This window comes from Equus przewalskii, chromosome 15 (genome assembly GCF_037783145.1).
Source record: "Equus przewalskii isolate Varuska chromosome 15, EquPr2, whole genome shotgun sequence".
NCBI classification, from domain to species: Eukaryota; Metazoa; Chordata; class Mammalia; order Perissodactyla; family Equidae; genus Equus; species Equus przewalskii.
In genome coordinates, this window is record NC_091845.1 from 38,656,110 (window position 1) to 38,671,191 (window position 15,082).

The 15,082-nt window shown below is 43.7% G+C and overlaps 2 protein-coding genes and 1 long non-coding RNA gene across 19 annotated transcripts in view; 1 reads left to right on the forward strand and 2 right to left on the reverse strand.

Annotated features, from left to right (window-relative positions):
* RBM5 (RNA binding motif protein 5) overlaps window positions 1-4,027 on the reverse strand; it is a 24,727-nt gene extending 20,700 nt beyond the window's left edge. Inside the window, exons 1-3 of one of the 2 annotated variants that reach the window (XM_008529790.2) lie at window positions 3,839-4,027; window positions 2,443-2,513; window positions 658-823 (exon numbers count right to left, since the gene is read on the reverse strand). In XM_008529790.2, the coding sequence (XP_008528012.1) occupies window positions 658-823; window positions 2,443-2,459 (183 nt within the window). In that variant the 5' untranslated portion in view covers window positions 2,460-2,513; window positions 3,839-4,027. Of the gene's footprint in view, window positions 1-657; window positions 824-2,442; window positions 2,514-2,944; window positions 3,761-3,838 lie in introns of those variants that run through there. The other variant, XM_070575242.1, reaches the window with a different exon arrangement.
* LOC139075938 (uncharacterized) lies at window positions 3,473-8,392 on the forward strand. 2 transcript variants are annotated; one of them, XR_011526964.1, is made up of 4 exons: window positions 3,473-4,396; window positions 4,994-5,158; window positions 6,364-6,582; window positions 8,265-8,392. It is a non-coding gene; the product is annotated as an uncharacterized lncRNA (long non-coding RNA). The 2 variants fall into 2 exon arrangements; XR_011526965.1 differs by lacking the exons at window positions 6,364-6,582; window positions 8,265-8,392 and having other exon boundaries at window positions 4,019-4,396; window positions 4,994-5,195.
* A 1,202-nt stretch (window positions 8,393-9,594) lies between these two features.
* RBM6 (RNA binding motif protein 6) overlaps window positions 9,595-15,082 on the reverse strand; it is a 110,013-nt gene continuing 104,525 nt past the window's right edge. For all 15 annotated transcript variants that reach the window (XM_008529781.2, XM_070575238.1, XM_070575229.1 and 12 more), the window contains 4 exons: window positions 14,401-14,475; window positions 13,260-13,357; window positions 10,578-10,707; window positions 9,595-9,837 (listed from right to left, as the gene is read on the reverse strand). In XM_008529781.2, coding sequence (XP_008528003.1) covers window positions 9,712-9,837; window positions 10,578-10,707; window positions 13,260-13,357; window positions 14,401-14,475 — 429 coding nt within the window. In that variant the 3' untranslated portion in view covers window positions 9,595-9,711. The remainder of the gene's footprint in view (window positions 9,838-10,577; window positions 10,708-13,259; window positions 13,358-14,400; window positions 14,476-15,082) is intronic.

The following is a 15,082-nucleotide window of genomic DNA, read 5'->3' on the forward strand; positions in this document are numbered from 1 at the left end:
ATGTGGCACTAATATGACTAATAATATGACTGTATTATACCCCGACTGCTTCATCTTTTTTCCCCCGAAGATTTTTATTTTTATTTCTTTTCCCCAAAGCCCCCTGGTACATAGTTGTATATATTTTTAAAGATTTTATTTTTCCTTTTTCTCCCTAAAGCCCCCCAGTACATAGTTGTGTATTTTTAGTTGTAGGTCCTTCTAGTTCTGGCCTGTGGGATGCCACCTCAGCATGGCTTGATGAGCAGTGCTAGGTCCGTGCTCAGGATCTGAACCTGTGAAATCCTGGGCTGCTGAAGTAGAGCATGCGAACCTAACCCCTGGGCAATGCGGCCGGCCCCGCTTCATCTTTAAATTAGGAATAACACCTACCTTATAGGGTTATAGAGGCACCTAATTGAGTTCACGTAAGTCAAGTGCTCAAAAGACTGCCTGGTGCATGGTGAGCCCTATGTAAACCTTGGCCAATATTTCTATTACTATAAGGCTCAGTTTGTCTTTGAGGATTATAGTCAATCTAACAGATTTTAGAATAGAGAATTTACATATAATAAGAGGAGAGATTTCCACAGTTGGTATATTTATTTCAAGAATCTCGGAGGTCTTGTGCATACAGTTCACAATTCTAACAACTCCATACAGTTGCTGGTTACTCACCTCTGGACTATCATAGTCTCGGTAGTCGTCGTATCTATCACCTCTCCGATCATCACTAGATCTTTTGTAATCTGAGTCCCTCCGCCTGCTTCTGGATTCACGCTCATCACGGTCATCCCTGTCTATGATGGAACCATACCTTCCACTACGTTCTGTTCTACTCACTCTGCCAGGGAAAATAATTTTCATTTACTCTCAAATAAATCACATTTTGTACCTTTAGAAAACAAGGTTGGCAACACACACACCCACAGCTCAGTTTATAAGACATCCAAATAGCTTAATGTACCCCCTAATACTTATCACCAAATTCCAGTTCACAAAGACAACCACTGGGAAGACATCTACATCCCTAAATGCAAAGATAACTTTCAAGAATTGATGTTAAATCTGAAAATAAAGCTATCAAATGTTTGGGTTTAATATTTTTGAAAAAGGGTCAGGTTGTCCAAGTTTATCGTGTGTTTTCCCAAGCCTGTGGTCTACACATCACCCCTTTCATCCTTGATTGGTATCTAGTGATCAAAGATAGGAAGAAAGTAATTATTAGCATTCCACCCAATTTCAAAGGAAAGCGGTTCCTTACTCATTCACTCCTCAAGGGTATCACACTACTTGGGAAATGGACCAATAACCTAGATGAGTTAAATTAGTCTTTTTTACATCAGGCAGTTAACCAATTAGTTAACCACCTAGCACCATCAGAGAACACTATTTCCTATAACATTTGGTTTATTTTTGGTTACTGGGCAGCACTGGGCTTCACAGGAAAATCTAAACAAGAGGCTTAAAGTCGTTTGACCACAGATACTGTTCTTTCATAAACTGTTTACCAGATTTACAAAACTATCGTGTAAGGACAAGACAAAGGAAAGGTTTATAAGGGCCTCATTTAGAGTATACAAGTTTAGTAAAAAGAAACCAATGAAACAAGTAGTCTAGGACTATTTCATGATGTGAACTATGGGGATGAGAGATCTAAAAGGCTAAATGTTAATTTAATAAGTTATTTGGAATCACAGACTGCTGACAGCATTAAAACGACGACACATGACACGAACCATTTCCTGAGTCCCTCTGGACCACCAATTCAATCTATCACTGCGACTGACCTCAATACCAAGGAGGTAGGTGGCTAAATAAGTAAAGGTTACATATTTAAATCAAATGGTTTGAGTGGGAGAATCCACAGATGACACAGCAGCCAGACACTCTAATCCTAATTCTCCACTAATTCTTCAGCAATTTTTCTTTTTTTCCCATGTAACTCATGATCCAAACCTTTTCAGCTTTATAAATCTGGATCATCTTGCTATGTAGGGGACAATAACAAGAACTGGTATTCACTGATTACTTACTACAGCCAGGTACTGTGCAAAGTGCCAGACTTCATGATCTCCTGGCTTCTGCAGAGGCTATTATCCACACGAGGAACCCTCAGTGACCCACTCCACCCTGCCCTCCTTTGTCGAGTTCTTACTTACCCTTCAGGCTTCACCTTAGAGAATGCTTTCTCCAGGAAGCTTTCCTGGCTGTTTTCAGGGAAACATATGCTTTCTATGTGTTCTAACAGCACCCTCAACTTCCTTTATCACAGCACAGTTCACACAGTACTTTAATTCTCTCTCTAAACTACATGCTTCTGAGAACAAGGATGATCATGGTACTCATAGTAATGGCTGGCACAAAAAGACACTCAAATATTTGTCTGATGAACAATTTTTAACAAATTGTTCAGTTCCTAATGAAATGCTGAGATCAAAGGTGTGTACAGCAGGAACTTACCGTTTGTCTGAACCCATTGTCCTACTGAAGATCTAACACACTGCTCCCAAAGGTTCAAATTTTGTGTTTTCCTAGGAGACAAGAGAGATTGGTTGCTGCAAATCTGAGAGATCACTTAATTCAATTGTTCTGTAAACTGGGACTACTGAGGCTGGAATTTCACCAAACTGTTAATAGTGATTATCTAAGGTGGGGACCAACAGTCAACATTAAAATCATGCTAACGTTTGTTAACAATGAGCATAGCAGAAAGAGGAAGCATACTTTATAATATTAGATTCCATATTCAGTAACAAACCCATAAAAGGATGCAAGCAAAAGACTCCTTCCCTGCTCCTACTTTAGAATTACAAAGCAAAAAGGAGAGAACTGCAATCAGCTCCCTGTGTTCTAAAGCAAAGCAACTCCAACGGGGTAGGTGACCATCACAACATTAATCAGTGTCCTTATTAACACAAGGAGCAATATGAAATTCAAAAATATCTGATGAAAAATTTAAAACCTTTCAGAAGCCGGGATGCTGAGCTGATTGAAATCTACTCCATTTGTAACGCAACGGCTGATCCAAAGCTTTTCCATCAGACAAGAGCAAACCTCAACACGACTTAATTCCTCGGTAACAACCCTCACCACGTCTTGGGCCAGTCCTGACCACCACAGGCCCTTGAGGCGCCCAGCCTGGACCCGCAGCGCCCTGGAGGTGATAAAACATCACACAGCTAGAAAGCGTTAGATGCGTGCGAGGTCCGAGAAACTAGTTCTGGAGCAGGAGCTCAACGAACATTTGCTGAACTAATAAACAGAAGAGAACCATCTGAGAGAAACAAGGCCCTGGGGAGATCGAAAATGCGGCCCCTCGTCTCGTGGGCAGAGCCTGGACCCACCTCCGTGGGGTGTCGCGGCCGAGATGGCGGCGCCACGGCCTGCGCGACAGACTCGGGCGTCCCGCTTCCCCCTCCTCCCTGCACACGCCCTCCCGCCCCACAAGAGCTTCCCAGCCCGCAGATCCGCCTTCACCCAACAGCCTTCCGGAGAGGGCGGATTCAGGTGCAGCTGCGGGGCGATGGCGACTAGACCGCTGGGGTGCCCCCAAGGAGTAACCGAGAGACAGGCAACGGCTCCGCGCTCAGTTGGGCTGGGAAATCGGAAACACGTCCCGGCAGGGGCACAGTGAGAGCCCGAAAGAAGCGGGCCCGGGGCTGGGCGGGAAAACGCCCTCTGAACGCTGACAGCGCCGGTGGCTAGGAGGGGCGCGGCCCTTCAACGCCTCCGGTAGCTTAGCCTCTCGAGACCCGGCTGGGGCTGTCGGCCGCCTCCCGCGGCTGACAGGGAAGCTCCACAGGGCCTGTCCCAACAGCAAGAACCGCCGGTCATTACGGACGGCTGTCGTACTTACCCCCAGGAGGGACCGAAGTAGCAGAAGCAGCGGTATCGTACCCCAGAATCTCCAAAAGACTACGGCCGCTTCACAAAATGGCGCCTCCGTCGACGACCGTCTCCTACCCACTGTACCTCGCGCCTGTGCCCTCCCCCCGCCGGCCGCTCCGGAGGAGGCGTCCAATCCGCGAAGGTTCCTGGCTGCGCGAGGGCTGCTGGGAAGTGTGGTCGCTAGAGCTGCCTGTCACTTATTACTCCCTGTGTTAATTTCCTGCGTATTTCTCTTCCAACACCACGGCGGAGTCGCCAGTCTGCCTTTTGCAGACCCGGATTAGAACTCTTACCTTAATGAGGCGTAGTAATTCTTTTGCGGTAGCTACGGGGGCTTTAGAGAGTACAGATTGCTTTCACTGGCACGACGTAAAACTTCACGTTCAATCCGGCTTTAAGAGAAGGAACGTTAGTTGATCGTCTATTGTATTATTGGACGCTAAATTAGATTACAGGACTAGATGCTTCACAAGTATCTATTTCCATCTTCATAACCTATGAGATGTTATTTAAGACCACTTTTAAGGTGAGGAAACTGAGGTTTATGGAAATTATGACTCTACCTTCAAAATACATCTAGGATCTGACCACTTCTAGCAGCCTCAACTTTTGTCCACCTGGTCAAAGCCGTCATCGCTATTCTTGTTTTGCAGACAGTAGCAGAGGGAATAGTGGTGGAATGGAGCTATCAACTAATAAGCTGGATTTCAGAGTCCATGAACCACTAGAACATAAACTCTAGAAGGGCAGGAACTTTTGTTTGTTTAGTTCACTACTATATCCCCAGAGCCTCTACTGGTGTTTGCAACATAGTATGCACTCAATAAATATTTGTTGAATGAACAAATGAATACACTGCCAAAGCTAAAACTGTAACGTTTGTGGCAGAAAGAAGCAGGGCTCCTTGAGCAATTCAAAGAGATATTTTAGACCCTGACTGTCAGTGAGATGGTGGTGTTCCTATGCATCCAGTTAGCATAACTTGCCTTCTGGCCTTCTAGATATTTTTAGTGGAACTGATTATTCAGGTCACATATACAGATTGAAAAATTAGACCATGACAAGGCAAAGAAAGATATCAGTTATAGAAAAACGCACCTATACTACTCACTTCTCTTTCTAGATAAGAATTCTTTCAAGAATAAGTGGAAGGATGTCAATGAGGAGATTCCAAACCAGAAGCTTCAAATATACTGGAAAATATTTTTCCTGGAAAAGCATCTTTAAACATGTTCTAACTATGGCTTATTACATCAAGGGCATTAAGTGACTGACACTGGAAACTCTGGTAATTAAAAACATGACAATAGATGGAACGGTACAAATCTCTGTATTTTGGAATAATGGGTAACTTTCTTCCTCACTCCCTTTCCCTCTCTCTTTTTTCCACCTCTAGATCTGTCTGTGTGTCTATCTATCTACCTGTCTATGTCCGTTTGGGCTGTTATTAACAAAATACCGCAGACTGAGTACCTTATAAACAGAAATTTATTTTGTACAATTATGGGGACTGGGAAGTCCAAGATCAGGTGCCAACATGGTTGCATGAGGGCTGTCTTCTTGGTTGCAGACTTCTCTGTTTTATCCTCAGACGGTGGAAGGGTCTAGGGAGCTCTGTAGGATCTCTTTTATAGGAGCACTAATCCTATTTGTGACAGCTCCATCCTCATGACCTGATCACTTCCCAAAGGCCTCACCTACTAATACTATTACCTTTGGAGGTTAGGTTTCGACGTATGAATTTGGGGCAGGAGGCACAAACATTCAGTCCATAGCACTATCTATAAAACACACACACACACACACATAGTTTTACCTTTTCATATATATATATATATATATATATATATATATATATATATATATATCTCCAACTTATTGGGGGAATATATATATGTAAAACTTCTATCATCAGAAAAAAGCAAATGTATGTGATCCACAGAAGGCAATTGAATATTTGTCTAATTAAATTCAAAAGTTAAACATAGATGAGGTCATTGCAATCCTGCAGTGGATGATGCAGACGCCAAGAATCCAGAACCTGCTAGACTTTATGGCCACTAGCAGTCAACTGCCTCATTCCCAAAGTAGTTCAACAAGCACTTCTGAGGTTCCCTGAGGTGCTTGCTAGGCTGGGCTCCTCACCAGCCATAAAAGCTATATGACTGTCCATAAACGGTACCAAATCACTCTTAAACTTGAAGGAGGGGCCAAGAGAAAAAAGTGAACTCCATTCAGTGGGAAGTTCTATCCTCTAAATTCTGATAGCTGACCTTTGTGGACATTGCCCTGTTGAGCTCCAGAGCTGTGCCCTCAAAGGCCTGTCGGGCAGTTGATATGGGTTTGGAAAAGTTTAACAAGTCCCCAGCTAAGTAAAAAAAAACAAAGACAGAGTTAGTTGTGTTTTTTTTTTTTGTTTTAAATAAAACCACAAGTGTTCAATATAGTCTAAAGGATACTCCTTACGATTGCCTTTCCTACTTTTTTTTTGAGGAAGATTAGCCCTGAGCTAACATCCACCAGCAATCCTTCCCTTTTGGCTGAGGAAAATTGGCCCTGAGCTAACACCTGTGCCCATCTTCCTCCATTTTATATGTGGGATGCTGCCACAGCATGGTTTCATAAGCGGTGTGTAGGTCCACGCCCAGGATCCGAACCAGCGAACCCCAGCTGCTGAAGCAGAGCATGCAAACTTAACTGCTATGCCACCAGGTTGGTCTCCCTTTCTTACTTTTTTGATGTAACAAAAAAAGTTCTCCTCTTAATGAAATGAAGATCATAGGTCTTTTTTTTTTTTTCTTAATCTTCCATGACTTGGCAAAAGAAAAAACTAGTTAACATGTTTTGTCCTAGGCTGGGAACTACTGCTCTAGAATATAAAGTAAAAAAGATCTATGTGAAAACGCCTGCCTATACCAAGAAACTAAAATAATTTCTTTTGTCAGAGATGGGCTTTTTTTGAAGAAGAAGATTGTCCCTGAGCTAACTGCTGCTAATCCTATTTTTGCTGAGGAAGACTGGCCCTGAGCTAAAATCCGTGCCCATCTTCCTCTACTTTATATGTGGGATGCCTACCACAGCATGCTTGCCAAGTGGTGCCACGTCCGCACTAGGGATCTGAACCGGCGAACCCCAGGCCGCCGAAGTAGAGTGTGCGCACTTAACCAGTGTACCACCGAGCCGGCCCCTAGAGATGGGCTTTGATGAAATGAAGGAGAGAGATGCAATCAAAATTTAATTCAACAAGTATTTTCCATAGACCTATGAGCTCAGGATTATTCACTCACTTATTGAGTGCCTACTGTGTTGGGCCCTGTGCCAGGACCTAGGGACATAGTGCATAAAATTACCCAAGATCCCTGCCCTTATGCAGCTGGCATTCTGATCAAATGCCTCAGGGAACTTCTCAGGGACATCACAGGGTGAGACACTTTTCACACCCATTCCTACTTTCATCAATACCCAAAGTACTGCTTTTAAATGTATTACAGAAAAATTTCCATTAAAGTGGCAAAAATAAAACAAGAAAACAAAACAAAATTAGGCAATGGCCCAAACTAGTCTCTGAGGTCTGAGCTTAAACACTTCCTTCAGGGAAGATTCTGTGCTATCCAATGAGAATCAAGGCCATGTCATACCATCCTAATACCTTGCTGTACTTCTCCCTCGAGGCTCTCATCACATCAGTAATTGCTCAGTGTCCATCTTCCTCAGTGGACTGAGTCCCCTGGGCACAGACACTGACACTAGTCTTGCTATAAGCCCCAGGAACAAGTAGAGTAGGCTCTCAATACATTCAGAGAATGACCACTTAATAACTTGATGGTGCTTCTACTGGGCTGCCAATAACCTGGGTCAACTAAGTAGCCTCTACAGGAGTCTTCAATAGTGAAGCACTTGATATGTTCCACAGCTCACTAAAGGCCCAATAGGATGACACAGAGTTTGGACCAGCTTCCAAAAAGTATTTTGACCTACTCAGTGAAGGTCAGACAGAAAGTAATGAGACGCATCACAGATGTACCTGTGGACCATCTGTTAGACCAGAAGGGCTCTTGGAGTCAGCTGTCTGGGGCTGAAAGATTCAAATGGCCCATCTCCTGTAATGCTGCAATAGTGGTAACAAGACCCAGAACCTGGGGCTCTTGATCCCTAAGCCAATGTGCACCTGATTTTGTTTGTTTTCCCTTTTGGAGGGGTAAAAAGACTTAGTAGAGATTAAAAGAAAGGGATTATATCTGGACACAGCATGGCAAACGATTTAAATTCACATTTACCATTCCTGTTGCTGGAAATGTTTTCTCTTTGGTATACTTGCACTTCCCCTTATATCTCCCACCCTTCACTGTGCATCTCCTCCAAAATGCCAATCCTTGCCCCCTTTCTCTTTACAGAGCCCTCCTTGGTCCTGCCTTATGCATCCAGACTATGCTCTTGGACCAGGAGTTGGCAAACTACAACACTTGGGCCAATGCTGGCCTGCAACCTGTTTTTGTAAATAAAATTTTATTGGAACACAGTCACAATCACTTGTTTATGTATTGCCCATGGCTGCTTTCTCACTCCAACAGGGCTGAGTAGTTGCAACAGAGATCACCTGACCTGTAAAGCCTAAAATATTAACTCTGGCCCTTTACAGAAAAACTTACAAACTTCTGCCTTACACCATCAAGATGCTCTTGTAAACAAGCAGTTCTCTTCCTAAGAAATATTCTTTCCCAAGACATGTGAAAAGTGCAATTCTTAGTACTGTAATGTGCTACCTTGAAGAATTATTTTTTAAAGTTTTAATAGGTTCATAGGATATTGTCTTTTTTGGCACCTGAGCTAACAACTCCTGCCCATCTTCTTTTTTTCTGCTTCTTCTCCCCAAATTCCCCCAGTACATAGCTGTATATATATATTTTTTAGTTGTGGGTCCTTCTAGTTGTGGCATGTGGGATGCCGCCCCAGTGTGGCCTGATGAGTGGTGCCATGTTCGCGCCCAGGATCCGAACCAGCGAAACCCTGGGCTGCCAAAGCGGAGTGCATGAACTCAACCACTGGGCCACGGGGCCAGCCCCAAGGATACTGTCCTTTTAACTGCAAAGAATTTAAAAAAAACCAAAAAATCCACCTCACTTTTGAAGCAAACCCTCTGAAATGGTATGAGTGATATTATGGGAAATTAAGAAAGATTTTAAAGAGGGCAAGCACCTCCTTGGAGAGTTTTACCTATGGAGGGAAAGAAGAGCTGGGGCAGTGGCTGGAGAGGAGTGGTAATTCTTACTATGCCAACTTGTTGTGGTGATCACAACGTGTGAAGCATTGAGCACCCAGCAGGTACTCAGAGTTGTCACACTCTGCCCCCACCCCGCCACCCCCAACAATGGGGAAGTCAGAAGACAACTTTTGAAGGTCTAATGTGTAGCAAAGAAACATATGGAAATACGTTCAGCCTCAGCAGTTAGTGAAGAAATGGAAACAAACAGTAATGAGATGCTATTTTCACTAATTAAAGCAAAATAATTTAAAAAATCTGACAGCATTCATAAAAGCTAGAGTTCAAAGGACATTGCAACCCGTCCACTCACACTGACAGAGGCAGTGTTCTAGGGCTCACTGCAGCACTCCTTGCCATTTCAGCACCACCTCAAATGGGCCCACACCAAGGCACTCTCTCCCTTCCTCCCATCAGCCCCACCCCCCACCCATCTATGGGTGAAAAATTAACCACCAAAAAAATCACATTGAAAAAAAGTTTATTTAAAAAAGTTCTAGCAGCAAGAACAGTAACAAAACAAAAGGAGAGACAGACAAACAAAATAAGGAGGTCTGTCCTATGGGACTTGTCTCCATTCTTTAATCAAGTTCTTTATACCGAGCAAACATGACTCTTCGCACAGCATCTCGGTAAGTCTCGTTGGACTGTCTCTTGCTGGTTCTTCCTGGAGCCCCCATACTGGGCCCCCGCATCCGGCCTTCAGTCTGCAAAACAAAAACAAATAATGAAGTGGGCTCTATGAATTAATGAGCCTCAGGGCTGGTTTTTGACCATAAGCATTTCTGGACCAGTAAGGAGCAGGATATAGGAGAAATTTTTAGAATGTTTAATTAATAAACACCCAAGATGAGTAAGGAAAGTAGTGATGCCATGATTTCAGGATTCAACACCAGAAATATGAGAAGCCAATCTCCTATAGTTGGCATTTTCAGAGGGGGACCAGACAACATTAAATGGGCAGTGTTCCCTTTTATCACTTTCTCTCTTTTCCCTTTTCTTCCTGAAAAATTAGGGGGAAAGCCCTTCTTGGGAACCAGCACTGACTTCATGCTTCTTACATTTTAGCCATCAAAGACTTCTGATGACAATCCCTCTCAGAGATTCTTTTGTACCTTTTTATCACTGGTTCCCTGGTTCTTTTCACCAAGTGATTCTTCAGTCTTAAACGGCCTGATTTCCTCACTGTCCCACCTCTAACTCCGTGTAAGAATAAGATTAGCCCCATTCCAACCTCTCCCTGCTCTTCCCACCGCCAACCAAACTGCAAAGGGCCCAGTGTGCCTGGCTATAACCCCGTAATCAAGACTGATGGGCTCCCCTGCTTTCATGTCCTTAGCCAGCAGTGGGGAAAGCCCAGCTAAAAGGCAAGGACACAGCTCTGGGCCACAGAGTGAGAGAAAGTTCCAGGTTCATGCCACCCCCAACAAGATGGAAACCATTTCACCTCCTCCGCAGAAGCCAATCCAGGATGGCCATAGCCAAGCCCTGCCCCCTTCCTCCAGCCAGTGGCCTGCTGGACACAGCCTCCTTTGCTGCTATTGTCAATACCTTCTTTACCAACAGGTTTACGATCACTGCAAAAGAAGCAGACACACTTAGAAACCACCACTTTCAAAATGACCTGTTTGTGAGCCTAACAAGAACCTCTGTCCTGTTGATTCAGATTTGCCTCCTCTTAAGTATATTAAATATCTCTGATTGCCTGCTCTCTATGCAACAGGCTTTGTCCTGGGGATACAGAGATGACCAAGACCTGACCTTGTTCATGGGGAAGGATATGAGAAGAATAATATGTCAATAGATGCTTACAGCACATTGAAGAGCTCAGTCATAAATGCGGCAACAGTAGATATTTGTTATGGAAACAGAGGGAAGGGGCATTATTGAAAATGACAGAAATTCCAACAAGAGGGTACATCTGAACTCGGTCTTGACAAATGAGGAGTTTGTGAGCTAGAAAAAGCATGGGAGGAAAGGAAGACACAGGCAAGGAGAAGTGAAAGAATACAATTTATCCAGGAGAGGAGTGGTAAGACTTGACAAAAGGCTGCTTGGGCCAGACTGTGAAAAACCTTAAACATCATGCTAAATCATGCCTCTTGACTTCATCCTTCAGGCAAAGAAACCCTGGGACCCAGGCCTCCCTCTAAGCAAGGTATATGTTCACAAAAAGGCGAGTTTTAGGAGCACCTTTCTGTTTACAAAAGTCATTTTGGTGGTAGGGTAGAGAATGGACTTAAGACTGAGAAGCAAAGACTGGGAATAAGGAGTCTAGTTTGGAGGAAAGCTAGAATGGAGGGCAAGGCTTAATTAGGGATGTGGCCACTGACCGGATATAGGGGATAAAGGAGGAAGATTGGGTCAGACCAGGTAGACAATGATGCTATGATATTACTACTCTGAAACAGGAATACAACAGGTTTAAGAAGGGAAGGGAGGGGAGGGGCGGGGAGGAATGTAATATAATATAATATTCCACTAGAGCAAAATATAATATTAAGTAATTGTTTAGTGTGGGAAGCCTGAGAGGTGTCCAAGAGGGCAACCAAGGAGGTAAATGGAAATAGTGATTCTGAGCTCAGAAAACAGAACTGACGTGGGATGGAGCCATAGGATTTAGCCTGTTAGTTGGTGGCTGAGGCCTTGGGTACCACAGACAGTCCAGGTCAAGAGGGTGGAGCAGCAAGAATAAAGGAGCACTGAGTACAGAGTCCTGGGGAATATCTGGAATTACTCAGAAAAGGAAGAGAAGCAGGACAGAAGACTAAAGAGGAAGAGAGCCAGTAGAATGTGGTGTGAAGGGTGCCAAGAACAGAAAAGGGTCTCTTTCTGCACCCAGCCCAACTGACTCAGGGCTAAGGTGTTCTTTCTCCTCTTGGCTGACTCTTTCTCCTTTGTCCTAGGTCCAGTGTATTTTAGAGAATGACCCAATGAGATGTTACATTGACTAAGTAGCCCCACCTTACTACTTCTTAAAAATGCAAACGGAATAGACTAAAATAAAAATATCAGAGTTTATTACACACAGTAAGAAGTATTTTTCATGAAGATTTCTTTGTTTAGTACTTACACACATGACTACTGGGCCATGATTCAAAAATAATCTTATTGCGGGCTATGAGCAAATAAGATGGATTGCCAGAGCCCCAGACCCCATCTAGCCTCCTCAGGGAGCTTTCTCCATCAATCATCTCTCCATTCCCCAGAGGCATAATCTACCCTGGCTACTGGTTCTTTCGATTACCAACATAAAGACCTGCTCAAGTCTCACTAGATCAATACCCTGCTTAAATAATTTCATAACCTACCACTGCCCTAAGAAAAAGTCTCAGAATGGTAATTCAAGGAGTATGAACTTCATGAAGTGGTCTCTGTCTGTTGAGCCAGCCTCATCTTCTGTCACTCAACCGTATATCCCCAGTGTTCAGCCCCATGGAGCTACTTACAACTCAAACGCATCATGACCTCTGTCTCTTTCATCCATGGTATGTGCAGTTCCCTCCAGTTGAAATGCCCTCCCCTTCTCCACCAGATTTCTGGGTCTACCCTATGAGACACAGCATGACTTAAGCCTTCCTTATTCTGTGTTCAGACAGTCAAGGATAATACGTCTTGTCCACCTGAGTATTCCTTGCACTTAGTGCAGTATCTGTACACAGTGGGTTATCAATAAATTATATATAACTCCGGGCTCACCACCTGGGAACTATCTGACCAGAAACAAGCACAGGAAGCTAGAGATTATCTATCTCTATCAGCAGCCAACCATGTATTCAGCACCTATGTGTGAAAATGGAGGCTCCTTAGAGAAAAAGCCCCGGAGTGTGACCTTATTATCAGGCCCATAAGGAGGTACAGCATTACTAATGTGGAGAGAAAGAGTGCCTAACCATGGCTACTCCAGCCCTGGCTTTGAGCAGCTGAAGCAGCCAGCCAATCTTCCATGCAAACACACATTCTCTGTGGTCAAAAGGTTGGGGTGAACCTCATGCTCAAAAAGTTCAGACATAACCTGCTCTCGACAGCCTCACCTCCCTGAGAGAGAAAATAACAGCACAGTTGGAGAAGGAGATGGTTTCACCATTAGGCTTTGAGGCCTAGGCTGAGTGAAGAGTTCTTGGCTTACCTGTCAGTTTCCCTGGAGTATTTAATTCGTTTCCGTTCTGGAGAGTCAAAACATTGGAGCTTTTCCCTGCGATCATTTCCTCTTTCTTTAAACCTTCCCTGTTGGTGAGCAGAAAAACAGATCTGAGATTTCCATCGAGGGCATTGGTGAGTAGGGAAGCTTCACTTTACTCCTAAAATTTCTCCTAATATGAAGGGAGTTCAACTGATAACTCCTGGAATCTCTCGATCCTTCACACATTCTTCTTAAGAAAGCACTAGCCTCTCTGACTAGTAAATTTGGGAATAATAAGCTGATATGCTTGGCTCAGCCAGTCTTTTTCTCTTCTGAGGAGGAGATTTTCGCCAGTAAGCCTCCATAGGTAGATTCCTGACTATCACAAAAGACCTGCCCCAAACCAATGAAGTGTGTGGCTGGATAGGTGAGTCTGCCTCCCTGTGTGATCCAAGAAGCAAATCCACTTGCCTCTCACACTAAGTTAATTCCTCCAACTTAGCCTTTAACAGTAAAAGATGTTATTTCAGCAGTCCTATCCAACACTCCTTTATTGATTTTAAAAGCTGGGCAGCAAAGAGGAGTGCTATTTATTTGACCTACATGGAGACTCTAACATCATCTTTAAAAAAATATGAACTTTAGGGGCTGGCCCTGTGGCTGAGTGGTTAAGTTCATGCGCTCCGCTGCAGGCGGCCCAGTGTTTCGTTGGTTCGAATCCTGGGCACGGACATGGCACTGCTCATCAAACCACACTGAGGCAGCGTCCCACATGCCACAATTAGAAGGACCCACAATGAAGAATATACAACTATGTACAACTTTGGGGGTAAAAAGGAAAAAAATAAAATCTTAAAAAAAAAAAGTGGAATATTGAAAAAAAAAAATACGAACTTTAGGTTCTGTAGTGCAATGGATAGCGCATTGGACTTCTAAAAAAATACGAACTTTATTGAGGTATAATTTATAAACAATAAAATACACTCATTTTAATGTAGTTTGATGAGTTTTGAGAAATGTATGCCCCATCTTTTGGGGTCACTTCGTTCTCTGTCTTCTTTTCAGGAGGGACCAGCAAAGCCTACAAATTCTATACCAGAAATCAAAAAGAATTGGTGTCAAGAGAGTACAGATCACCAAAGCTTACCTCCCGTTCTCTTCTCTCCAGATAGGCTAGCTCCTGCTCAGACTGCTTTATCTTCCGGTGGATTTCCAGGTTTTGCTGAGAAGACAGGGCGTTCTATGAGTATAGGTCTAGAAAAAGTGGTCCTAGAAATGCCCCTAGGCCTTTCTCGATAGCTGCTTTAAGACTGTAGCTCCTCTCACTGACCAACTCTCCTAAGTGGTCACTGCATCCTGCAAGCAACAACACCTAACTGGTCTAGCTTTAGCCTCACCAACAGGAATCCAGGTTCTAATGTAGGCTTGTTGCACCGATTAGTTATATGGTGTGGCATGAGAAGAAACTTCAGTCTACTTTTCTCCAAAATGTAGAACACACAACTTTGGTTTATATCCCTTTATCTAAGCTAAAAAATTATGAGAGAGAGGAATCTGAGTACACCAGTGAAGAAAACCAAATGCCCACATGCTCTGCCTACTACTAGCACCACCCACCATCCTCAGACACTATTCACTCTTTCAAGCCCCCAGAGAGACATGAAAAGGAACCCCAAGGTCCTGAAAGAACAAACAGACTCCTCTGAGAGTCCTCTACTCATTGAGGGTCCCATATCCCTCAAGTATGGCTCTACTACATAACGCCCTCAGGCATAAATAAGAAACTTAAGGTGTCCAGAGCCGCTCTCATACAGAAAGGGGATTCTTTG